Below are 27,623 nucleotides of genomic sequence, written 5' to 3' on the forward strand. Positions count from 1 at the left end.
GAAAATGTATTTCTTTATCTATGAAAGAAACATAAAAATATCTAAAAGTAGGTTACTGAACAGAAAAGTAATTGGTATTGTAATGGTTACTTGACAAAAACTTTTATTCCTCCTAAATTGTAACTGTTCTAGATTTTTTTTCTGAATGTAATGTTCCCTTTCATCTTTTTCTTGGTACCACCTCAGCAAGAAGGAAATATGTTCTTTTTCTTTATGTCATGGGTAGCAATCATAAATACTTTAGATAAGGTATTAAGGCATTCCAACTCAGACATAGCTCCTGGCCAAGAACACTAATTAGCATTAATAACAAGTAAAATAATCTATGGAAAACCAGGTCCTTTTATGCATTGTGTCAGAGAAGTACTTGGTCAAGAGAACGGCTGGTGTACAATACTATTGAACATAGGACCACAGGCATCCTTTGCTATTGTAACCTTTGAGAAATAAACTCTTCATCTGACAAAATAAATAGTTAATGCAAGTATAAATAAATGCTCATCATTTTTTAGAATGTATTAATTCTTTCAAAATATTTCCCTTATTTTTATTCTACAAAAGAACTACTAGATCCTTTTAGCCTTTGGTCCTTTAGGTAGACAAGAACCTGCATTGTTAAATACAAATTATGTACCTGACATAGATAATAGAACAACAAAGACAAATGCATCAATTAATTTTCATGTTCTATTTATTCTAATATGAGGAAAATGGATGAGGGTTAAAGGACTGGGACAAAGTTGGATCACAACCTGGTAAGCACTATGTGAAAATTCAGACTACATTTTAAAGCAACGAAGCATGAGGGAAAGTCCCCTCATAACTTTTTCAGCTCATGAAGACAGTAGCAATGTGAAGTGTATGAATGCTCAGGTGTTGTGAACATTGTCAGAGGAAGAAATAAGAATTTGGATTTTTTCTGTGGTAGATGAGAGAGCAGAAAGCCAGACTGGCTTCAGATACATGTCCAGAGTTCATATAAATGACCTGGGTGAAAAGGAGCTGTGAATAGGAGTATACAGAGGACCCTAGTTAGTAATAATAAGAGCTGGGGACCACACTGGGTTTAAAAATCAGTCATGTGTATATGAAACACTGAGATCTGGGCACCTTAGGAGAGTTGGTTTTCTGTTTTACAAGACTGAAATACCTGATTACTTCCCTATTTCTGGGCACAGTGTCTATTGCATGGTGAGCTCTCAACCTATTTACAGAAGGAAATGAACCAAACATTAACCTTAGCAGCAACTGATGATTTATTAAAATATAATTTATTTAAAAAGTGGATTTACTCTGTATTCTGTTAGCATCGACCTTTGGCATAAATAACCTAGAAATAAGGATACAGGATATCTTTGCATATTTCATTCCTTTGTTTAGACTATGTTTAAATTAAGAGAAAGGAACAGAACAGTATTTTTCTATTTTTGTTCCTAAATGGAAAGTTCTCATGTTGGCCAGTCATGAAAAGGACTTTCAGGATCTCACACATCTGAAGCTTGAGAATTTTAGGCACAAAGACATTGCAATAAAAGCTGAGAGTTTATTTTCATTCTTGTCTAGCAGCTTTTTAATAAAATGGTAATGGATCTGGTTTAATGTATGTTATACATGAAGCACCACCTTTTATTTACATTATTATTTTGAGATTATAATTCTAGAACTGTTCAGTGAAAGTGAATTATGGCAGTAGGAACCACAAATTCAGAGATAAATATTGTGTTAGTACGTAGCTTGATTCTTTCTTTCTTTTGATTTATTTTTGGAGTGAAAGGGGTAGTCCTGGGTCTTGAGCTCAGGGCCTGGCACTGTACATGAGCTTTTTGACTCTAGGCTAGAACTCTACCATTTGACCCACAGTTTCATTCTAGATTTTTGCTGGTTAAATGGAGATAAGCGTCTCATAGACCTTCCTACTCAGTATTCTTTGAACTGCTATCCTCAGATCTCAGTCTCCTATGTAGCTAGGAATACAGGCATAGGCTCCTGGCACCCAGATTCTTTCTTTATTCCCTTAGTTGTTTTAACTTCACATTCCCTCACTGAGCCGCAAAATATGGTCAAAAATCACTATTCTATACTCTAGTGTTTCCCATATAATTCTTGTGCCTAAGAAGTGGATAACAGTCAGCTAAAAAAGGATCCTTATTCTGAAAATAATGTTAAAATGAATGTTATCACAGGAGTACTTGAAAAGAAACAAACTATTTAATCTTAAGGAAATCCACCTGTTTAGCAGGGAACATTTCCTTTAAACCATCCCTGTATAAAAGGATTTTGAAGGATAACAAACAACTATATCAAAACTTCTCAGCCAAATTGATCATGTCAAGGTGGTATAGCAGCAGGAGTGTTTGAAGTAACCCTAGTGTTTTAGACAAAGACACTTATTTCAAAGACTCGAACAACTGCTTCCATTTTCACCATAAAAAATCTCCACTAGCAAACAAGCTGGTTGTATGTCTCCCTGGAGAATTCCAGAATCTACCTACTAGAGGATCCTTTCAACTTCTTCTGTCTTGCTAAATAAATCCCTTCTAGTTTTCTTAACTTTGTGACTTATTTGGAAATTATTTTCTATTTTTCAAAAACAAACACCTGCCAGGAGCCAGTGGCTCACAACTGTAATATTAGCTACTTGGGAGGCTGAGATCTGAGGATTGCGGTTCCAAGCCAGTGAGACTTTTATCTCCAACAAAACACTCAGAAAAACTGGAAGTGAGGCTGTGGCTCAAGTGGTAGAGCATTAGCCTTGAGCTGAAGAGCTAAGGGACCATGCCCAGGCCCATGCCCAGGCCCAGAGTTCAAGCCCCATGACCAACAAAAAAAAAAACAAAAACAAAAAACAAACACCTGCATAAATCTGAATAGAATGCCCACAACTTTAGAGAGAACTCATCAGACTTTCACCAACCACCAGTGTCAATACCTATAATCTCAAAGTAGGTCCAAATGCATTCTCTTATTTTTCTCAGAGCTTCACTTCTTACATAGGTGGAGGTGAAATAAATCCCCTATTTGGCAAAATCTAGTATATTTAAGCTTTGCAAGTGTACAATCCTAAAATTATTTAACAAAAGTATCAAGCAATGCATATTTAGATAAAACACAAAGAGAATTCAAGTCTAATTAGAAAAAATTTAGTTTGTCTCAGCTAATTCAATTCAACAATGTCAGAGGACAGCTGTAAAATGAAACTAGCAAATGAAAATATAGCTAGCATCTAGTCAGTCCTCCAGAAGTGTTAGTCTTTTTTGCCAGTCCATAGCTTAAACACTGACAGGTCTCCGGCACCAAGCAATTCAGTATCTTGGTTAAGATCACAGTCTTGAAGAGTGGCACATTGTAGGATTCTAATAGATTAAATCTCTTTTGTATATCAAAATGACTTTTAGCTTTTAAATTCCCTATAGAACTGTACCTTCTCTCTTGAGTTGAATAGATTTAACATGACAGCAAAATCACAGCTTACAAAAATCTGCCTTTGGTAAAGATAACACAAACTAGTATGTCTAAATGGTTTCATTTATACTCACCTTGCCTTAGCTTCTTTAGTTTGTAAGGAAATAGCTTTATAATGACACCAGTCCCAGCTGATGGTCCATCGTATTCTTCACAAGGTTACAACACAAAGTTCTGCTCACAACATCTGCTGGGGATGTAGCAAGATTATGTCATTGATCAACACAAACTGCATTGAATAGAAAATTCTCCTGCAACACTCTGCCAAAATCCCAGTAAAGACATACTTAAGAATAAGATAGGGCATTTGGAACTCAAAAAATTAAATCCCCCAACAACTAATCCTCAAAGAAACAAATGCCCAATAAATAAGTGGGCTAATGACTTAAAGAGAAACTTCTCTGAAGAAGAAAGAAGGATGGCCAATAGACATATGAAGAAATGCTCAACCTCCCTAGTCATAAAGAAATGCAAATCAAAACAACATTGAAATACCACCTCACCCAGTTAGAATGGCAAAAATCAAGAACTCTAATAACAACAGATGCTGGAGGGGATGTGGACAGAAGGGAACCTTACTTCATTGTTGGTGGGAGTGTAAACTTGTTCAACCACTTTGGAAAGCAGTATGGAGGTTCCTCAAAAGACGCCACATAGAGCTCCCATATGACCCAGCAGTCCCACTTTTGGGCATTTACCCAAATGTTTACAAACAAGACCACACTAAAGCTACCAGCACAACTATGTTTATTGCAGCATTGTTTACATAGCTAAGATATGGAACCAACCCAGATGCCCCTCAAGAAAATGTGGTATATATACACAATGGAATTCTATGCCTCCATCAGAAAGAATGACATTGCCCCATTTGTTAGGAAATGGAAAGACTTGGAAAAAATTATATTAAGTGAAGTAAGCCAAGCCCAAAGAAACATAGGTCCCATGATTTCCCTTATTAACAATATTTAGTATATGTATGAGTCAAGCAGAATAGGTCAGATAAGGTGATGTTAGGAAAATGAACCCTAAGATATGTATTTTAAATTTTTTTCTTTCATGCATTTGTTTTTAGCGCAATTATAAGATTATTTCTTTGTTGCTTTGTATGTCCCTCCTCCACAGTATAACCCCTGCTTTCACTGTATTTGATGTCCGTATAATTTGTGGAGGGGAAGGGGAAAAACAAGTCGTTTAAATAAGGATACAGGTGGACCTGTTGCAACAATGAGAAGTACAAGTTGTCATGTGGAAAACGAACTTTACAACTTGGGTGGGGGGGGTGGATTGGGTGGGAGGAGGGAGGATGGGAAGGGGTGGGAAGGGTAAACAAAGGAGGAGGCTACAATGCCTGATAAGAAATGTATTCACTATCTTGCCCATGTAATTGTAACCCCTCTGTACAGTATTTTCACAATAAAATAAAATTAAGAAAAAGAATAAGGGCATAAATTGACTTCCTCCTACCATCACTACTCATTTTCCCAATGATGAAACCAGAAAGAGAAATAAAAAAAATCCCTTTTATAATCCTCTGAAATATGTGCATTTAAATTTCTTGTTAAAATGTCTTCCTCACCTTTTTTTTTGAACAAGGATAAAGGGAAAAGATATTTCATAAGAAGACCAAAGAGCAAGTTGTTGAATTGTGTGGGCAAAACCTTATATCATCAAGCCAGGATATTCTGATGTTTCTGTTTCTCCTCTAATTGATCCCCATGGACAATCCGCAGGGAGGATGCATTTCCTCAGTCAATTCAACTAATGTTCTTGATTTGGATATCAATTCAGTTCTGAACACTTTGGTCCACTTCTTTAGAGAACACTTTTAATTGAACAGTCCTAAAGCAAAGAAGTGAACATTTAGCATTATTACGTCCTGGAGTGTTTGATCATGGGAAGAAATGAGGGTATATTATTTTTTGAAATGGTATTGAATAAATATTAGTGACTCCTATTATGAATATAATTACTATATAATTATAATTACTATCATGGAAATAAAATAAAGCACAAACTTTGGTCAATGAGTTCCATTCCTGTCAAGTTAGTAGTAGATAATTTATAAATACAGACAGATTGTTTATTGTTGATCTTTGGAGTTTATGGAAATTTTTTATATCTACTCTTGTGAAAATTGCCTAAAAAACTCCTTTCTAGGTCTCTTACCAGGCCTATGTCATTCACACGGTCCACTGGAACACATAGACTAAGCTCCAAATTAGGATAGTGGGCCTTATGTATAGGGTCATCTAATATATGATCTCTCACTAGAACATCAAATTTATGAATGGGAAAATGGCTTCTTCCATGAGTATCTGTCTTGATACCACAGTGAAAAAACCTGGTAGAGGATATTGCATGGTACTAGCTTAGAAAGCACTAGGTAACCTGGTTTTCTAAACTTCAGTATATTAATTAAAATCATGATGATATGTGGAGCTGTTTTTTCTAACTTAGTTAGAAAATGTAGTCCTAAAAGTAGCTACGTTCACTGTTTCAAACTATGAGCATTTAATATGTTTTGTTCCATGTTTTATTACTGATTTGAGTGATGAATGCTAAAGTTCAAAAGAGAAATATATTCAAATCACACATATTCCAGATCTGGATCAAACTGATTAGTCTGTCTTCAATCATTTAGTTCCTCTTAGGTTCATGAAGCAAGAGGTTGAAACAGGACAATTTTATTTGTAATTTTAGTTATTCAAAATTACACAAAGTGGTTTGCTATTGGTTTGCAATGAAGGAACACTACATTTCAAATCTGTAAGATCAAATATTCCTTTGGCCAATGATCATGGCAAGGCAATATCTATGCTATCTACCAATCCAATAAAGAAAGCACTTCAATTCTAAACAAAATGAAGTGTAGTTATTCCTTAATTAAGAAAAATTATCTGTCCAAAATTATGGAAGTTGGTAAAGAAAATTGGGACTATACAATGAAAAATGTAGTCAATATCGTATTCCCACCACTCTAGTTATTTTCATGGCTTTGTAATTCTGGTAAGAAAAATAAGTTTAACTGTAACACAACATACAGTATTTTTAAAAATTTCATGTGGGTATCAAAATTGAAAATATCTATAGCTAGACTATGACTTTCATTTGGAACCACAATATCATATTTTGATTTCAGGTCCTTTCATTTTTCATTCCATGAGATTGTGTGCAGTAAAGACAGGCATTAAAATATATACTATATGAGGAAATATATTTAACATCAGTTTTTTCAGTTAATTTTGAATTTCCCCTAGTAATATTTATGGGTTCATTATCATGGTAGTAGCTTATGTACATTTTCTCCTGAAAGTACACTCTTATTTTGTACCAGAAATAAAAAGTAATTACAGTTTAAAACCAAGTAAAATCTTCTAAACATCAGAAAATAAAATTTGTATTAGCATATGATAATTATTTATGTATGTATTATTTATAGTAAGAAATGTTCCATTATTAGATCATTTCACAATACATTCAGTGTTTTGGTATGTACAGTCTGAATTTTTCAAACATATTGTGTCTGTTTTCCTGTATACATACATATATATATATAATAAAACATGATGTCAAATATAAAAAACGTTTTCTGTAATATATTTTATAGTTTTATAAATTTTAAATGTGAAAGAAAAATCATGATTTTTATAAAATGAACTTCATATAAAATAATTCTGTTTTAAATGATTAATTGTATGAAATTTATTTAGTATGAAGTATTAAAAATACTTGATATGACATAATTAACTCAAACTTCTAGCTATTAAATACATTTTCATAATTTTGCTATTGATAAAGTAATTTGAAAGAATTTTCAACATAAATATTTCACCTTTACAATCTTTTCAATATAAATTACACCATCACAAATACATATGCAAAACAACGCATACCTTTCAAACCACTGTAACTATTTATTGTTGAAACACAGAAAAAGTACCAAGATTTTGCCATACTGGGAAATTTTAGGAAGGCTTATACATTATTCACTGACATAAATAGTATAAACAAATCAGGTAAGAATTTTTACAGTGTCCTATACAAAAATGTATTATTTAAAGCATGGTATGTATTGGGAAGGATTCCAACATACAATTGAACAAAGTGAATACCAGGAAGGTGGAAGCTAGAATATGTGTCCTGGGGTAGATGAGATCAAGAGGAGAGAGGCCCATACAAATACATAGAAGAAGGGAGAGAAAAGGAGCTATAATATTCAATAATAATGTTCATATGTGAAAATGTAACCAGGTAACTTGAAGTTGATGGGTGGGGCTGGGAGAGGGGAGGAGAATGTTGCAAAGGCAGTATTGATTCAGATACATAATTTTATAAACTGATTTGTTGAATTGAAGTAACTATTTAATGATAATAAAAATATATAAATAAATAATTGTGTTAATAATAAATATAATGTTCAGTTCAAAGAATTTTGTTAAGCAATATATTACTTCCCTAACTCAAATTTTTTTACAAAGTTTCATAAAATACAAACTTTGCATGAACTCATGTTGTCTATATAATAGGTATGTGATTGATAAAAGACAATTCCTTTACATACTTACAATTTTAGCAAGAAGAATTCAAAGCTTTGAGACTTTTATCTGCTGTAAATTCATCTTATGATTCGTACTATTTAAGAGGGAAAGAGAGGAATGGTTTTAAAACTATTTTCACAATAAAAAGTAAATAAAAAAGAAAAAACTAATAATTATGATAATTTACTATGAACGATCTTCAAAATACTTCTTTGGAAAGAAAGAAATAACATCTTCCCAGGGAAATGTAATGAATATTCCTAAGTATTGCCTATGGAGAAAGTAAAAGTACAAAATGGTAGCAATTTTTACTCATTTTTTGTTCAGAAATTTACTTTGAACCATATTTCTGGCAGCAGCTATCACATCTTTATTTCTAAAGCTGTAGATGATGGGGTTAAGCATGGGTGTGAGGATGGTGTAGAATACGGCCAGGAACTTATCCTGACCAGGTGTGTGATATGACTTAGGTCTCATATATGTGAAAATAAAGGGTCCATAGTACATTATGACCACAACCATGTGGAAGGAACAGGTGGAAAGGGACTTTTTCTGTGCTTCTGAGGATTTCATTTGGAACACAGTGTGTAGAATTTGTACGTAAGACACAGAGATCATGGAGAAAGGCAACAGCAGAAAAATGATACCACTGACATAAACTCCCCGTTCATAATGTGATGTATCTACACAGGACAATTTCAGCATGGCAGGAACTTCACAGAAAAAGTGATCAATGGCCCTAGAGTGACAGAAGGGAAAGTGAAGTGCATATGCTGTGTGAACTGTGGAGTTGAGAGTTCCAACCAGCCAGGCCCCTGCAGCCATGAGCCTGCTGACAGCATCCTTCATGAGCACTGGGTAGCGCAGTGGGTGGCAGATGGCTGCATAGCGATCATAGGACATGGCAGCCAGGAGGAGGCACTCGCCACCCAGTAGGGTTAGGGACAGAAATATTTGAAAGCCACACCCCACAAAGGAAATCGTTCTACTGCCTGACAGAAAGTCAGTGATCATCTTGGGAACGATGTTGGAAATGTGCAAGATATCCATGAAGGAGAGATGGCTGAGCAGGAAGTACATTGGAGTTTGAAGTCGTGAGTCTCCTCGGATAAGGAGGATCATGAGTGCATTCTCTGTTATGCTCGTAATGAAAATGACAAATAAGCATGAGAAGAAGACCAGACTGGCTTGGGAGGAAGAGAACAGTCCCAAAAGAATGAAATCACTGCTGAAGGTGTAATTCTCTTGTCCCATCTTATATTGTGTCTAAAAGGAAACAATTAGAAAAATAGAATATAATAGTTGTATTTCATTCTGATACACACACCTACATGTAAAGATGCATATATACATAGATGCCTAAAATGAGATTTATGATGCATTATGTACCAAAGAGCATCAAATTTATTTGTTGAATGACACTTTTACTTTCTTGCCTCATAGTTTTAATTCAGTTTTTTATTCACTGTCTTTTTTATACAACTTTTTCCTTCTTGGTATTTAAAATTTGAATTTACATTTGGTGAGGTTAACATTCAGTTGTTTAGTTTTGTAAACAACTGAGTTTCTTCTCTACAACCACAAAGAAACACATTAAGTAATATTGCCATTCTTATTCTAAATTTCCTAGTCTTTTCTCTTTTGCTTTTATTTTTTGCTAATCTTTTTACATTTTTGTATTGTAATAAACAATAAGCATCAATAACTCATCAAATAAGCACTAAACACAAATACATCATGTTTGTTGTTCCTTGTCATTCTCCACCAGAATTTTTCTTTTTTTTTTTTTTTTTTAAGTCTGTCGTGGAGTTGAACTCAGGGCCTGAGCACTGTTCAAAAGCCTTTTTGCTGAAGGCTAGCACTGTACCACTTTGAGTCACAGTGCCACTTCAGGTTTTCTGGGGGTTAATAAGAGACAAGGAGTGTCATAGTCTACTGTGATCTCTCATCTCAGGCTGCTGAGCACCTAGGATCACAGGCCTGAACTACTGTTGCCTGGCCTCCATCAGCATTTGTGAATTTCCATTCACTGGCAGAAGCAAAATGCCTAGAACAGAGCCTGGTTTCCTGCATGCTCAATTAATATGTGTTAAATTGGTGAAGAAAATACACTGACTATATTCGGAGAACATGCTTTCCACATAAGTTTAAGAATTGACTTTTTCAGATAGTCTTTGTGTATATGCCTTAAGAAAATGTAAATTTCTTCATGTCATTACCATCTACTTAAAGTTTTGTTATCAAATAATTTTAACCAGTTCCATATAATTTAATCAGTGTGTATTATTCTCCACATTAACTATTGATTTGAATTTAAACTAACAACTTTAAGGAAATAGTTTGTGCTTATTCAAAAGATTAAGATCACATAAGTAATTTACATCAATACTATGATCAAAGAAAGGGATCATAATAATGTTTATTTTCAAGATCTACCACTTATTTTAAATGATTATATGCTATTAAACAGCTCTGTGTATATATGTAAGATTCAAAGAGTTAGAGAGTCTAACTATAGCCAAACAAGTCTTTGTCATGAAAATTAATTTAAGCTGTAAAATATTTAAGCTCTCTAAATTATTCTATATAACTAGTTTGTAGGAGCCAGTCTAATTTCTTCATGTACTTCACTTTAAAAAATCAAATTATTGATGACTAAGGACCACACATTCCATTAAATTCACTTCTGCTTTGAGTCAATTTACAAAATTTAGACAAATATTTAGATAATGTAGTCTTCTAATAGATATTTTTCTTACAGAATGAATTTATGACAATTCTTTCTATCATTTGGTATTTGTGAGAGATCTTAAAATAAACTATATATTCATTAATTTAGTTTCATATCAATGATATTTTTTTCATTTTCTTTAAGTTGTCTTATTTCTGAGTAATAACAAAGTACTTTTACAGTTTGAATTAACTGGGCTCATTGTGTTTTTACTAATATTTTTGTAACAATATATTCATATGGTAAGAAGTAATTTGTTTGTTCCTACATTAATATTTGTGTTACATTTTCTTCTAGAATAAGCAAAAACCATATATACAACAAATGAGTTTAATCTGTATATTATTGATTAAGATTATTTAATATGAAAATTCTGTAGAATTTTACTTATTTACTTATATGAGAAAGTCTTTTTAATCTTTATAAAATCTGTAATATGAATGCCATACTTGACATTATTCCAATTATTAACTAAATAACAATTATTAATATATTTAAATTCTATTCTACAAATTCAAGTATTTAACTTACATGGCTATTGGTCTAGTGATTTAAAATGAACCAAAGCAAAACAAAAGCATGGTTGTATGTAGATATAGCTCATTGGTAGAGTGCTCACCTACCATGCACCAGAACTTAGGTTTGATTTCCATCACCAAAAAGAAAAGACAAAACAAGCCAAAACACCTGGCAGTTTCTGGCCCTGCACTCTGCTATTGAATCAGAAAGGAAGCAGACAAACACTGGATTAACATGTTATACATAGAATAAAATCATATTTAAAATAAATGATGTGGAATGAGGGTACTGCAAATTTAATATATTTCTACCCAATAAATGGATATCTCTTGCCTACATATTATGTTTTAAAATAGCAATACAATATTCCTGAATAGTTGTTACTAAGGCAAATAAAGAAAATTAAATGAACATTCAATCTTTATTTTTCATGCATGCACCAAGCTATCATCAGATTCAAAGTTATACATGAAATTAATTTGTCTTCTATTGTAACAAAATTAAATTGCTATTTCTATTCTGACTCAGATTTTCTTTCAGAATAGATAAAACATATTATTTGTCCTCAGAGAGGGTAAATATAAATTCCTTACATAGTAAACCTTCACATACAATGACTGGTATTGTGTTGATACTGTGATTACTATAAATATATTAGTTATTCCATAATTACTGGGTTCTTTTTAATATTTTTTGTTCACTATGTCACTTAGGTATTATATACTAGTTAAAAGTAGATAGGGAGACAGAGATGAATAGGAGGAGGCAGGAAGGAAGGAGAGAATGAGTGAGAGAGAGATTGAGGATCTGAGCAACTATAACTGAACATAGCAATGTAGAATTCAGTTCAGTGGGTGGCTCTATATAATGGTTCACTCCTTACTCAGTTAAATTCGGTTGTATATTCCCTGAGGTGAACGGATCCAGCATTTTGAATGGCTGAGTGGCTTTATCACCATAGTGACAAAATTCTGAGTGTTTCAAAGATCAGAGCAATGCTCTGCAAGCTGAGCTACTTAGAAATCCGTTTTCCTTTAAGTGGAATTTTAATAGACCACATGTTTTCCCTTCTAACCCTCCAGATACCATTGCAGAGTTACAAAATGTCTATCCTTTGCTGCTGCCACTCTGATTTAAGAGCATCATAAATCCCATAGGGATATCAAATTTATCATAGCTGTCACTAAACTGTCCAAGTACATCACCTAAACAGAAGATAGTTCCATCTTGCACAACTGGTGAAGCCTCAAATCCTAAAATCAAACTAACTTCATTGTGTCTCTGATAGCTATGCAAAAATCACCAGTTCTTGCACATTCTGCTCTATAAATGGCTTTCATGAAAAATGTCCTGATGGCTACTTTGATTTGCCTACTGCCATGGTGGCCAAAAGCATACGCTAAAGCATGTAATTAACACTTTTCTTCCAAGTGAACAAAAGCAGCATAGTCTCAGCACTGTGTGTAGTCACATACCACTAATTGTTTCGGGTTGAAGCCAGTTGTGTAGCCAATTGACTAAATTGGCAAATGGAGACACATGACCTATTTGTTTTCTTCATTCAGGTTCTATTATAAGGATGTTTGTTGTGCCATTCTGAAATCTTGCAGAATATTTTTGTAAGGCTCAAAATGAAACAGTCTGTTACCAAAGGAAACCTCAAAATGATTTATACCTCTGAATTGTGTGGTCTGGGACTGTAAATAACACCCAGATTCCAAAATGTAGCAATAGCATAATTTCTGCTACACAGTTTGTGAATCACTGAATAATTTCCCATTTTTCTTACAGGACAGATAGGAAGTGGGGAACAATCTCTTTAAAAAGAAATTCAACAGTAAGGGCAATATCAACTCTGCAAGATCACACTGAAGAAGTAATTTTCCACAGATACAACCTAGTATCTTCTCCACTATCAATAGAGAACTTTTAACTTGAGATTTAGAAGTCTTTGGATCATTGCTTTTGAACACAGTAAATTTCTACACAGAATATTTTAATTAATGTTACCATACTACTTAAATTTACTTACAATATTTGTAAAAATAATGTAAAAAGAAACACCACCTTTTCTCCTCCACAAGGCAAAGCTAAAATTATGTATTGCAGTCTATAAGTTAATATTTTTCTTTGTCAACTGCAAATGCTTTTAATTGTGTCACATTTACATACATAAATTTTTATATTGTATTTTTACCTTAAATTTAATTTGGATATCTGGATTTTGGATCTTATCATATTTTAATTTTAAAATCAATATAGTAAAGCTACTTTTATAATTGTTGCATGGTGTTATATATTTTATAATAAATGTTAGTGGTAGGAAAATATTGAGGAAATATTCTTTGAATTATCTAATAAGTTTTGAAAGGAGGATAACTATCAGCCTATGACATTTTGTTGTTTATAATTCTTTTTCTGGATGTAAGACAGTTTCTCAGGACAGAAATTAGAATGCTACTTGATAATGAAAAATTAATATCTACCTCTAGTTCTCCACATATAAATATTTTAGTCATAAGAGTAGAACTAAAATACTATTATATTGATACTAAAACATCAAGTGCTTTATTCTAGAACACAATTTTCAGTATGGAAACAGTTTGCTTTCTCACATTTATTGAATTATAAAAAAGCATATAATCCTACAGTAACATCCAATGAATTATTTAGACAAAAAAATCCTCCCATCTATTTTCATAATTTGCTTCTTTCTTCTGTGTAAACCATCAACCCCAATATTTCTTAGGTCTTCAAGGTTTTCTATTCTCTAACTTTCAGTGTAAATCCTTCCCCTCATGATAATTTCATGCTTTCTTTAAAACAAGTTCTTTCTCTTTCAGAGTTAGAATGATGAATTGAACACATCTGGTCCATTGTTTAGATGAGATGCTCTTGCCTATGGGCCCTTTCTGCCTCTGCCTAGTAATGAGTTGATGCAGGTTGATCTTAAAGAACTGTGAACAGGACCCAGAAATCTGAACATCATATTGCCCACCCTCATGTCCTCATCTTCCACATTTTCCCTCACTTATTTTACCTCACACAGGACAAAATGAAAGCTTTCTCGCACATAAACCTGAATGGACCAGAGGCATTGGATGGTGCCTCTGTTACACCATGATGGAAGGATAAGGGAGCAAAGTTATTTGGAAGAAGCGCAGAGACGGAGGAAGTCACTTACTCACCATGAGTCCTGTGGCATGTGGTCTCTGGGAGAAAAACGTCCAGGTTTTGATAAGACAGGCTGAGGAACCTAATCCCCAGGGGATGCCCTGGGAAGGAAGTGAGAGATGATGTAGCAAGGCTTGTGTGTTTCAAATCTGGGTACACAGAAAACACTCTGGCATTCTCTGGCAGGGAACAGAAGACTACATATTGCAGGTAGATGCAGTTTGTTTAAGCTTTGATTGACTAAGATAATGAAAGGCCATTTGTTGAAAGAAAAAAATAAAACTTTTTTCTAAAGCTCTTCTATATCATTCCTTGTATATGTTTTATTGTTTTATTCCTAATCTTTTTTTTTTTTTTCTGTCATGGGGCTTGAACTCTGGGCCTTGGCGCTGTCCCTGCACTCTTCAGCTCAAGGCGGGCGCTCTACTGCTTGAGCCACAGCATCACATCCGGTTTTCTGGCAGTTTATTGGAAATAAGATTCTCATCTACTTTTCTGCTCGGGATGGCTTTGAACCTCAATCCTCAGATCTCAGCCTCCTGCATAGCTAGGATCACAGGTGTGAGCCACTAACGCCCAGTTTCCTAATCTTAAAGATCTCAGCCTGGTTCCCAGGCAGCGGTGGCTCATGCCTGTAAGCTTAGCTTCTCAGGAGACTGAGATCTGAGGATCATGGTTCAAAGCCGGGTTCGGCAGGAAGGTCAATGAGACTCATCTCCAATTAACCACTGCTGTGGCTCAAAGTGGTTGAGTGCTGGCCTCGAACAAAAGAGCTCACAGCGCAGGCCCTGAGTTCAAACTCCACAACTAACAAAAAACATTCAGAACACATTTTCTAAGATATTTTCCTACTCTAGCATTAAACCACATGGCAAATAACATTGATGGCAATGATTGGAGATCTTTGAGTGGAGGCAATGAATGAGTCTGCTTTCCAAAAGACTGTTTACCACAGACAGGCAGATACAAAAGAGAGGCTGAATTTTTCAAGGTGATTTTATTTACATAAGACAATTATATAATTATCAAATAAACTAAATACTTAACTGAGTGTGTTAAAATCATCTACCTAAATTGTTCCATGTATAGTAGTTAGGAGAGTTAAATATTTTTTTTCTATTTTCAATAGTATGTGAGATTTTATTTTTTGTCTTAGGGCTTGAATTCATGGTGTGGGTGCTGTCCCTGAGCTTCTTTTGCTCAAAGCTAGTGCTCAACCACTTGAGCCACATGGTCAGTTCCACTTTTTAAATTTTTATTTTATTGTAATGTTGCTGTACAGACGGGTTACAGTTCCATGCATAAGGTAAAGAGTACATTTCTTGTCGAGCATTGTTACCCCCTCCTTTGTTTTATTCCTTTTTTTAAATGAGTAGTATATTGGAGATAAGAGTCTCCTGGACTTTGTTGCCTGGGCTGGCTTCAAACCATGTTCCACAGATCTCATCCTCCTGAGTAGATAGGATTACAGGGTTGAGCTACCAGCACCCAGTTTTAACCATCAGCCATGTATTAGCATTTTGTACTTACTATTTTATTTTCAAGATGCACTGGGGGACCCACAGAGATTAGACTATATGACCAGTGAGTTTATCTCTAACATATACTTGGAAGGCCTGTTACCAATCTCGCATTCCAGAAAATACCCAGTTTCCTCACTGGCTCAGAAACTTCATTCGTTAACATTTTCTTCTTTAGGAGGGAAGGATAAATCTATTTTGGAATAGATCTGTTTTGTACAGATGCATGCTAATGTGGGTTATAAAGACACTCTGATAACGGGCACTTTTCAAATGAACACTTTTAAATATCTAGTCCATAATCTGGATGAAAAAGACTCTGAATGTTGCAAAATAAGCTTGTGTCTATTGTTTGTTTATATCAAATAACACAGCCATTTTGTAAGCATATGGAAATAATTATGAGAAAAAAAATGAAGTTGGGTGTCACTGGGTCACTCCAGTAAATAATCTTAGCTATGCAGAAGGCTGAAATGTGAGGATTGCAGTTTCAAACCAGACTAAGAAAGTCTATGAGACTCTTATCTCCAATTAATCATCCAAAAACCTGGAAGTGGAGCTGTGGCTCAAATAGTGGAGCTCTAGCTTAGAGCAAAACAGCTGAGAGGCAGTGCTCAGACCCTAGGTTCAAATCTCAGGACTGTCACCAAATATAAATAAACAAATAAGATAAAGTGGAAGTCCAATAATTTAAAAATGAAGTTACAAAGGAATAAAATAATTTATTATAATACTTACTTAATGAAAACAAAGTAATTATAATATTAGTGGTATATTTGTTCTTTATTTTTTAGAGAGTTACACTGTTTCCTACACCTGGTAAGAGTTCTATCAACATATTTGTTCTGTTATAAAGAAATTATGAAAGCAAAATATTTACTGAAATTACCCTTTGATCAGAATATACCTGAGATCATGTGAATGAACCAGAGTTAATAATAAGTAAGCTGGCTGGGCACCAGTGGCTCATACCTGTAATCCTAGCTACTCAAGAGGCTGAGATTTGAGGATCATGGTTCAAAGCCAGCCTGGGCAGGAAAGTCCATGAGACTCTGATCTCCAATAAACCACTAGACAACTGGAAGTGGTGCTGTGGCTCAAGTGGTAGACTGCTCGCCTTGAGCTGAAAAGCTCAGGAACAGAGACCAGGCCCAGAGTTCAAGCCCATGACCAACCAAAAAAAAAAAAAAAAAAGTAAGCTAGATTCATTTGAGTAGAAACATGATGCTCACATGTAGGTCAGCTTCGTTCACAAAACTTCTTATATCATCTCATGATGCCTTTTCAGAGTCACTGAAGCCTGCAGAACCGGGTGTGCTTAGAGATTCCTGCCATTATCTTCTGTAGCTTCTTCTGCCTGTTGTGCCCATGAAATGCCGCAAATGTTAGTTAAGAAAAGGTGCTGAAAAGATGGATTCAGTGAAACAAAATTAGCAAAAGTAAAAGAATAAAAATTCAATCTCTAAATATCCTGAAGTAAATCTCCAAAAGGTTGTATTTTATATGAAATTTCTATATGCTTAAGGGTCATAAATACATGCTTATATAGTTTTAGAATAACATTATTTATGTAATATTTATGATTAATTGACTTATAGAATGAATTCCCTTCACATGTACCTTAAACTATTCTAGGCTGTTAATTTACCAGCTAAAGATAAGAGACAAATTCTGAACCCTTAAATTTCAGTTTGGAGATCCTTTTTGTATTCTTAATCTGATATTTTATTGCTTAGAATAAAATTAATTTCTGGAAAATTTCATATTTATAATGGAAGTATTACTCAACGAAAATTACAGTGGTGTGTTATAATGTGCACTTAAATCAAACAAGTAACTTATTATTATTATTATTATTATTAATTAATTATGAGAATACCATACAGAGGGGTTATAATTACATGAGCAAGGTAATAAGTACATTTTTTATCAAGCATTTTTGCCTCCTCCTTTGTTTCCTCTTCCCACCCCTTCCCATCCCCCTCCCCCGTTGTAAAGTTCATTTTTCAACATAATGTCTTGTACATCTCATTGTTGCAATAGGTCCACCTGTATCCCTATTTAAACAATTTGGTTTTTTTCCTTCCCCTTCCCAAATTATAACAACATCAAATACAGTGAAAACAGGGGTTATACCATAGAGGAGGGACATACAAAGCAACACAGAAATCATCTTATAAATATGTTAGAAACAATAACAAGAAAGAAAAACCATTTGAGTCCTTATCTTGGGGTTCATTTCACCTAACATCAACTTATCTGACCATTTCTGTTTGTCTCAGACATATACTAGTTATTGAAAATAAGAGAAACCATGGGACCTATATTTCTTTGGGCTGGCTTACTTCACTTCATATAATAAATAAAATGGAAAAGATTGAACTAATATCACATAAAGGCACAGAGTTAATCTTCTGGCATGGAATTCAAGCATGTTAGAAAACAAACAATTCATACATAGCCTTATTTCAAAACCCAATTATTTATTTGAATGTCATACATTACCTTAAGTCAGATACCAAATTGGTTTGCTGTGGAAGGAACAACGTGTTTTATTTTGATTTTTAAAAATTTTTATTAGCATCAATTAGTTTTATGGGGGTTTGGGTTATTTTGAAATGTATTTATAGACATACTCTGCAATTTTATCAGATTTGCATCTCTGATAATCTATTCCTCTCCCTTCCTACCCTTTTTCAAAAGAACTATGCAGACACTATTCTTCTGTATTCTTAGACAAAAATATATAGTTAACAAAATATGTCATATAAAAATACTAAGCAGCAATAGTCATCAAACATAATGGAAAATTACTTTCTACTTCACTCATGAGAATTATTAAAATGGAAAAGGTTGATAATATTTGGAGTAACTGGACTTTATTAGAATTATAGTGAAAATATAAAATCTAACAGCCACTTTTACAAAATGATATAATGTACAGTTCATTATTTAGCTACACAAAATTTTATAAGCAAACCTGATCTGTAAGGAGTTTACACTAAATCTAAAAGTAGTCTAGCTATACATCAACAAGTAATGATTAAACAGATGGTGATATTTGAGACAATAAAATACTCTTGTAATTTTAAAAAAGAAAGTAAAGATGGATAAAATATGCAGTGGATTCTTTACAAACATTAATCTCTGAGAAAGAAAAATATATAAACAACAACTACTTCATGCTGAGCATGGTGGTGACTCACATTTGTAATCCTGGACAGAGGTTCACATTCACAGCCATTCCAGATAAAATGTTCACAAGATCCTATCTCAACCAATCAAAAACGGTCTAAGACACACATTTGTTACTCCAGATATGAAGGAAGCATAAATAGAAATCACAGTCTCGATAGAACAAATTGAAGCTCAGCATAGCTCAAGTGGTAAAGTGCCTGTGTATCTGGCTGAGTGCTTAATCTAAAGCCTAGTACCACAAAAAGGAAAAAGAAATTAACTTCTGCTATTTCCACTGATAGGAATGTTTACAGTAGTACTAAGCATAGGATGGAAATTAAAAGCTACTAATGATGGTGATCATGAAGAAAATTTTCATTAGAAAGAGCCACAGAGCCCTTTTGGTAGATTTGGATATTATATTCTGAAAATAGGTATAAGCTACAAGTACAGGTATTTGTTGAAACTGTCTGGAAAATAAAAACAAAAAAATGAAAAAAAAGGACTTGGACTAGAGTATTCTCATACTCAGAAACTATACCTCAATTTGAAGCAAAAGAAAATACCCTTATAATTGTTGATTAGTTAGTTCACTCTGAGTAAAATTTCATTGTGGGATCAGGTAGAGAAATATTTGATTAAGTATTTAGCAAAATTTACAATGTCTATTAAAATACAATTTGTCATGCAATGGTGCTTCGATAATAAACTCACAGTATGCTGGATCATCTCTGTACTTTAAAATGAAATGGAAAAAAAGGTTGAAGACAAAAACATAATAATACAAAGGCAGATATGTCCATCCAACTACACTAGCCAGATTTTTATCTATTGTTGTTTTTTGTTTGTTTTAAAATCTATAGCTACAGTTACTTAAAGGCCACTGCAGACAAAATAGTAAAGTTGAAAACTCAAGAAAGCCATGCTTTTGTAGGAGCACAGTGAAAAGTGCAGGAAATCCTAGCTCATCAAACCAGATATGTACACATTTCTCCAACAGCTTCACATCACATACCCTGTCCCCCATTTATTTAGCCAGTCATTTACCAGACATGGAAGATATTAATTCTGTTAAGAAGGTCTCATGATGCTTGTATTCAAGCAAACTTTATTTACTTAATCATGGTCATACATAAAGTGCAAAAGTAATGATTCTTGTAGTTCAGATAAATGTAAAGTGCTTTTTAAGGTAAAAAGATGGGAGTTTTCAACTGAAGAACTAGGAGGCATAAAAAAAGGTATGCAGATATTACTAAAATCTACAGTAAGAAGAAATGTACCCATGAAAAGGAAAAAAAGCAAAAGCAATTTGTTCTGGTTTTGCTGTGTCTTGTCAACCTGGAGAGGCCCTGACCACAGGTGGATATTGAGGTTCTGGTATTCAGAGGTTTCAGGTACCCACTAGCAATTTTGAAACATTTCTCCTATGGATAAGGGAGGACTACTCAGTAAGTTTCTACTAGAAAATCACATATAAATGTGCAATCATGAAAGAAGTGAATTTCAGTGCATTCTTATTAATGAGGTAAGGCTGCACTCGGGGCCAGGTACTTTTTCAGGGCACCTTTGACCTCACTATTCCTCAGACTGTAGATGAGGGGGTTCAACATGGGCGTCAGGATAGTGTAGAACACTGACACAACCTTGTCATGAACAGCTGTCCTGTAGGACTTGGGTCTCATGTAGGTGAAAATGGCAGCTCCATAAAATAGGCCCACCACGGCCAGGTGTGAAGAGCAGGTGGCAAAGGCCTTCTTGCGGGCATCTGTGGAAGGCATGCGGAGCACAGCAGCGAGGATGAGACCGTAGGAAGTCAGGATGAGGGAAAGGGGAATCAGGAGCATCAACACACAGCAGATGTACATGAGATACCCAAAGACAGATGTATTAACACAGGCCAAACGCAGTACTGCGGGAGCCTCACAGAAGAAATGATCTATCTCACGTCTACCACAGAATGGGTAGCTCAGAGTAGCCACAGCCTGCATGAGGCCATCAGCTGCCCCCAAGAGCAAGGACCCCAAAGTCATTCTCAGACACAATGGCCAGCTCATGAGAACAGAGTATCTCAGTGGGTGGCACACAGCCACATAGCGATCATAGGACATGGCTGCCAGGAGGAAGCACTCTCCACCACCCAGAGTGAGGTAGATGAAGATCTGCAAACCGCACCCAAAGAAGGGGATGGATTTTTTGCCAGTCAGATAATCAGCTGCCATTTTTGGCAAAATGGTGGAAATGAGCAACAGGTCCATGAGTGAGAGCTGGCTGAGGAAGAAGTACATGGGCGTGTGGAGCCGGTGGTCCCGGTGGATGAGAAGAATCAAGAGGGCATTGCCCGCTAGGGAGGTGAAGGAGATAGTTAGAATCATCCCAAAGAGGACTTGGTGTGCTCTGGTGTAGTTAAGCAGGCCCAGCAAAATGAAATCAGATGTGGTGTTCCCATTGTCCATGATTTCTACCAGAAGGAATCCTGGAAATGGAGAAATGGAGACTGGTTCCAACATCAGTGAGGCTTTATATGATTGACCAATTGATTTCTAGAAAGCTATTCCTGAGAAAAATGATGAGACCTATGCCAAATCCCTTATCTGTTTTCAGGGCCTGAAAGCTTCACACACACACACACACACACACACACACACACACACGTGTATATATATGTATATATATATGAATAACAAATACATAGAGTATAAATACTTCATTAGTTTAGTATCTATTTTATTTTTGCAATATCTTTTTTAATTTTTCTTAGGTAGGTCTTGAAAGGAGTTTCACTATGTTGGAAATGAACCTTATAACTTGTGGGGGGAGGAGTGGGAAGTAGGGGAGGGAAGGGATAGTAGGGAAAAGAGGAGGGGTAACAATGCTACAAGAAATGTACTCATTACCTTACTGATACCATTGTAACCTCTGTACAGCGCCTTTAGAGTGAAATAAATTAAAAAAATAAGAATGGAGATGCAGAAGTATATGAATACAGTGCCTCTTGATCAATGTTACCCTTTTAATATTTTCACACACCCCTTCCACTCCACTCATTCCCTCACTTTTCTTAATTTTAAGGTTATGAATTACATTTCAAAATATAAATAGAGTTTTTAAATTAAGGAATATAAGAAGTTTAATGATCCAAATTGCTAAGAATTTGCAATTTACATAGGTTAAATTTGTAAAAACAGATTAGAAATAAATGGCTCATCTATTTGCACTTGAATTACTGATATAATCAATATAATGAATATAAAGCTGAGATAAGTGTGTATGTATAATTAAGATAATTAGTCATAAGTCTTCACATAGACTTGGTATCAAAATGTGCAAAAAAATTCCCATTTCAATTAATTCTCTCCAAAATGAAATCCAGGAAGAACTTTCCAAACAAAAAAAAATACATTGTCAGATACAGAAAAATGAAATAGACCATAGACAGAAAGCATAAGTTAAAATCTGGGGTTGATAGCGACACTCATAAGACAATATATTGGAAATGATCTATACAATTTGGAGGGGGGGGAAGAGGGAGAAAAATGAGGGATGGGGTAACAAATTCGACAAGAAATGTTCTAATTACTTATGTAACTGTAACCCCTCTCTATATCACCTTGACAATAAAATTAAAAATTTTAAAAATTTGGGGTTGTTGGATGTACATGAAGTTCAATTCACAGAGATTTAAACAGAGTAATACTGACTTTCTGGGAGATTTTCCTACCATATGAAACTACAAAGTCAAATGATTTATTAGCTTTTTGCTATAGTAGACAGTTTCTCCTTATACTCACAAAAATGCACGTTATTGGGTAGCTAAAAAATACTATTCTCTATACAAGAACAGGGAAAATGAATTTCTTCTCCATACCTAGCTGAACTTAACTATTTAAAAACCATTTTTATCTTTGATCTGCAAGTGCCAATCCTGACATCATCTATTGAATCCAAGAATCTGGATGAGGATACTCATTTCTTCTTGAGTCTTGTCTAACACAATACATCTCCATGAGAGATAGAGATAGAGTCCAATTCTTTTTAAAGCATTCCCCTTTCCCACTTTTTTCATCCCCCTTGACTAAATGTAATTCTACCGTGAAAACATGATGCAAAAGGCTCTGCCCTACCCTAACTAACTGTCATATGTTATAGTTTGTTTTTGATTTTTAGTTTTCTTTTTTTTTATTGTGAAAATACCATACAGAGGGGTTTCAATTACATGAGTAAGATAATGAGTACATTTCTTATCAAGCATTGTTGCCTCCGTTGTATTTGGTTGTTTAAAAATTAAGTTTGTTGAAAATGCATCTCCCTTGCAAATGTCACCTTTCTTTCCTAGATTTGTGTCCCTCATAGTCTCACAGCTCCAGTGAGCCCTCCCAACACCAGGAGTCACATAAAACCCTCACCCTGGATCTCACTCACATCTTATTGCCAACGTTATGAAACACTTTCAACACATCTCTCATTTAAGGGACTTGATTTTCCCTGCCTTACAACCTCTGAATGTTATCAAACTCAAATTTGTAGAAAGTATACTTGGAAATTCTAAAAAATCTATTTTTGCTGCCATGTTATCTTTTATTTTGCTTGTCTTGAAATGAATCCCAAGACCTGACACATGTTACATATGTAATACGTGACATACTACTGAGCTACATCCCTAGCACACACACACACACACACACACACACACACACACACACAAAAAAAAAACACATATATGTAAATATAAATATGCAAGTCTACCTACAGGTAAATAATCATGTATTTGAATATAGAAGTATATATATATATATATAAACAAATAAATATATATACACATATGTATAGTGGTCCAATGATCACCATTATACATACATTTCTATATATCTTGATCTTTCCCTAATATGAAATTGCTACTCATAAGTCAAATATCTAGTCTCTCCACTCCCAGCTTATTTAAATGCTCTATTATTTGCTTTCTCTATCCAGTTGATAATTCAGGGAAGCTTACATAATACACACATAGTACAATGGTTTTATATTTGTGACTGCTACCTCACTGATATAATATCTGGTAGTTTTATTGATTCCTTATCATGAATTATAATTTATTTTTTCTAATTAACATCTATCAACTATGTATAATATATTCTGTGTATTTGTGCATAATTCTGTTGGCATTTGACATCATTTCTAACTTTTCAATGATTGCAGTTTTATGCTTTTAAAGTGAAATCAGGTTTTAGTCTAATGACTAGTCAATACATCATAGGATGTAGACAATTTTATGCAAAGATTATTTAAATGTGTCACTTAAAAAGCATAAAAACTAGTTAGGCGCTGGTGGCTCATGCCCATAATACTAACTACTCAGGAGCCTGAGATCTGAGGATCATGGTTAAACGCTAGCCTGGGCAGGAAAGTCCATGAGATTCTTTATCTACAATAAACCACTCAGAAAACCAGAAGTATCCCTGTGGCTCAAGTGATAGAGTGCTAGCCTTGAGCTGAAATGCTGAGGGACAGCGCCCAGGCCTAGAGTTCAAGCCTCACAACCAGAAAAATAAAAAATAAAAAGGAAGTGCTCTATGTGAGGCTTGATAATGTTTCTTGTTTAGTTAATGTTAATTTGTTAAAATGTGTGTATGCCTATTTTAAAAATGAGAAATTTTAACTCCAATTGAAATGTAACTGATCCAAGCAAAGTATAAAGAAGCCATTCAAAGTGGAAACAAGATTTATGGTATTAATTCCTGAAAATGGGCCCATGAAGTTGGCCATTTGAGCGAAAAAGTAGTGCTTTCTGTAGGAAAATAGTAGTGCTGTTTAGAAAATAGTAGTGTTTGTTTAGAAACATTCAGTCTGAAAATAAGGATTTCCTTTCTCTATGTGTTCAGAAAGTTGGAACTTGGTAGTTACTATTTCTTTTGCTTCCAAAACTATTTATTAGAATTATTGATTAATTTGGTATCTATACTTTAGAGCTCATATTTTGTACTAGAAATCCAGGGCACAAATAGAGCCTTTCCCACACAAAAAATCATTGAATATTCTCCTTCCATATTTTTCCAAATTAATTACCACGATATAATTTTAAAATTTTGATAAACTTACATAGACTACTGGGATGGAAATCAATATTGTCCTGCATATTTTATCACAGTAACATACAAATCATTTCTTTGGCAGAGCTGATAAGTTCTCATTTGAATTAGGCTAATGACAACATTAACTAGAATACTGTTTGCTTCAAACACTAAGATGTGGAGTCAAAAAGATTTTCCAAATGACTAACTCGAGTTTAAAGTTTACAAGCAAATGATCAGTTATTAAGAGATCTCCTGGCAGATGGTGCTGTGAAGAAGGCTCCAGGGCAAAAATGAATGAGAACTAATCTAAAAAATAAAGAAAACAAAAGGGGCTGAATTTCTAACTCCAATAGTACAACAGTTCCTATCTGCAAACCTAGCGTGGGGAGGGGGAGACAGAGAGAGATAGAGAGGGATGGAGCAAAATAGACAGGGATGGAGTGAGATAGAGAAAGAGACAGGGACAGAGACATGTGTCTTACCTAAAAGAAGTAAAAATGGTGATTGAATAGGATGGATCCACATCCTCTGTGAGACACACTGCCTCAAAGCTCCACTTGGTGTTGAGAAAATTTATTCTAGCTGCGTCCTCCTCCTTTTATATCAGTAATGCAGTGAACTATCACTGGGACTGGAACACTGCCAGTCTAGGCTGAAATCATCATAGTGGTAATGTACCAGAGCTGCTAAGTGTGAAATTCAGGCCCCCAAGGTGCATAATGTTTATAAATATCTTCTCTATATTTATAATAATAATATACCCTCTGTTATATTTTTTATACCAGGAGGCACACATGAGAGTCTTGGTTTACTAGGGATGATTTGAGGACCAGCATCTTGGGACGATTTAAACAGAGCTGTGCATAGGGTGCCACAAAACTCTGATGTGGTCACAGCTAAAGCCTCAGATACCCCAGGAAAGAACTCTGACCTGTTACTTTGTGTGGCTTGCAGGAGGTCAAGTGATGCTTCCATTTTGTCACCATGGCAAAATTGTTTGGAGTAATTTGCCCACAGGAAAGGAGCATGGACTCAATCTCAGTTGTTTCCTGTAACATCCTTGTCCTTGACAAGATTTCACTACTCCAAGCAGTTGAGGAGCATGTATTTCAGTCCTGCAGGGAGGAGGACATGGAAAACCCAGGATAAAGTGACTTTCACTGCAGTCACCAGAATTCACCACACTGCAGGAAGAGGACCCGTTGACCTTATGCTCATTGGTTCAGTATTTCTAGAATCCAGCAGGTTACTACTTTGTTACAGAATAAAGAAGACAGCTAAAAATATCCAACAGTCCACCAAATAAATGTTTTTCTTGGAGTTCTGGTACCAGAAGCAAGATGGAAAGAGTTTAGGATTATGCCCTATCTCAATGTTGTCATGAGAATCTTGAATCAACTGATGGAAGACCCAGGGTTTATATTCAAAAGATGTCAAACGTAGCTCAGTGTGGGTGGCTCACATCTGTAATCCTAGCTACTCAGTAGCCTGAGATCTGAGTATAGTTTTGAGCTAGCCCTGGCAAGAAGGTCTATGAGAATCTATCTCCAATTAACTACCAAACAGTTGAAAGAGGAGCTGTGGCTGAAGTGACAAAATGCTTGCCTTTAGCACAAGCTCAGAGACAGTGCCCAGGCCCTGAGTTCACTTCCCAGGAACGGCACCAAAAACGTAAAAGAACACGGTTAGAAAAACACAGATTTTCTAGCTTGATAAAGGGAAGAGATGAGAGAAGCAGTTCATTAAAACCATTTGGTTTGGCTAGGCACCAGTGGCTCCTTCCTGTTATCCAATCTACTCAAAAGGCTGAAATCTGGAAGACTACTGTAAGAAACCAAACTGAACAGAAACGTCTATGAGATTCAAACTCCAGTACACAAACAAAAAGAAATATGTGGACAGCATTTCCCAAGTGGTAGAGCACAAACCTAGCAGACAAGTAAATTTAAGGTCCTAACTTTAACCCAGTATTAGGAAAAACAAACAAATAACAAAAGACAAATGCAGCACAAAACCTCAGGTTCTATGACCAATGTCTCTCATGGGATATAAGAATTTTGCTGTTCCTATGTGTTTTGTTCTGATAAGTGGTGGTGGTAGATCCCATGGTTGAAGTGTGTAACTTACTCTTATTGTAATACTGTGCTTCTGTTCTCCAGAGGAACTTGTCTACCTTCCATATGATGAGCTTTGAGAATGAAAATTCACTCATACAGCAGATGTTGTGATATGGTCGAATGTTGGTTTCTGTGACTGTACTCAGTATTAGCCATCCCACTACACGGTTATTTCTGTTCTTCCTGTTCTTCTTATTCTGTTCTTCATACTCAAGAAGGATCTTGTGTCTTCATACATTGTGTGCTATAGTAATAGAATGCCACAGCCTTTGTAATAAGGAACAAATTTGATTTTTTTCATATTTCCAGATTTTAGA

At 34.9% G+C, this 27,623-nt stretch overlaps 2 protein-coding genes across 2 annotated transcripts; both read right to left on the reverse strand.

Annotated features, from left to right (window-relative positions):
- Window positions 1–8,312: 8,312 nt before the first annotated feature.
- Window positions 8,313–9,254, reverse strand: Or2aj1 (olfactory receptor family 2 subfamily AJ member 1). The gene has a single exon (XM_070034086.1). The coding sequence runs from the start codon at window positions 9,252–9,254 to the stop codon at window positions 8,313–8,315; it is 942 nt and encodes a 313-aa protein (XP_069890187.1).
- Window positions 9,255–20,638: 11,384 nt separating this feature from the next.
- LOC138835619 (olfactory receptor 2T33-like) lies at window positions 20,639–21,574 on the reverse strand. The gene has a single exon (XM_070034087.1). It carries the CDS (start codon window positions 21,572–21,574, stop codon window positions 20,639–20,641), a length of 936 nt encoding a protein of 311 aa, XP_069890188.1.
- Between the last annotated feature and the right edge of the window lie 6,049 nt (window positions 21,575–27,623).

Source organism: Dipodomys merriami, unplaced genomic scaffold (genome assembly GCF_024711535.1).
Source record: "Dipodomys merriami isolate MVZ:Mamm:240054 unplaced genomic scaffold, mDipMer1.0.p SCAF_24, whole genome shotgun sequence".
NCBI lineage: Eukaryota > Metazoa > Chordata > Mammalia > Rodentia > Heteromyidae > Dipodomys > Dipodomys merriami.

Bases quoted from the DNA above. Each gene is read 5' to 3' on its own strand.
- Or2aj1 (XM_070034086.1), bottom strand. From the start codon at position 9,254: ATGGGACAAGAGAATTACACCTTCAGCAGTGATTTCATTCTTTTGGGA.
- LOC138835619 (XM_070034087.1), bottom strand. From the start codon at position 21,574: ATGGACAATGGGAACACCACATCTGATTTCATTTTGCTGGGCCTGCTT.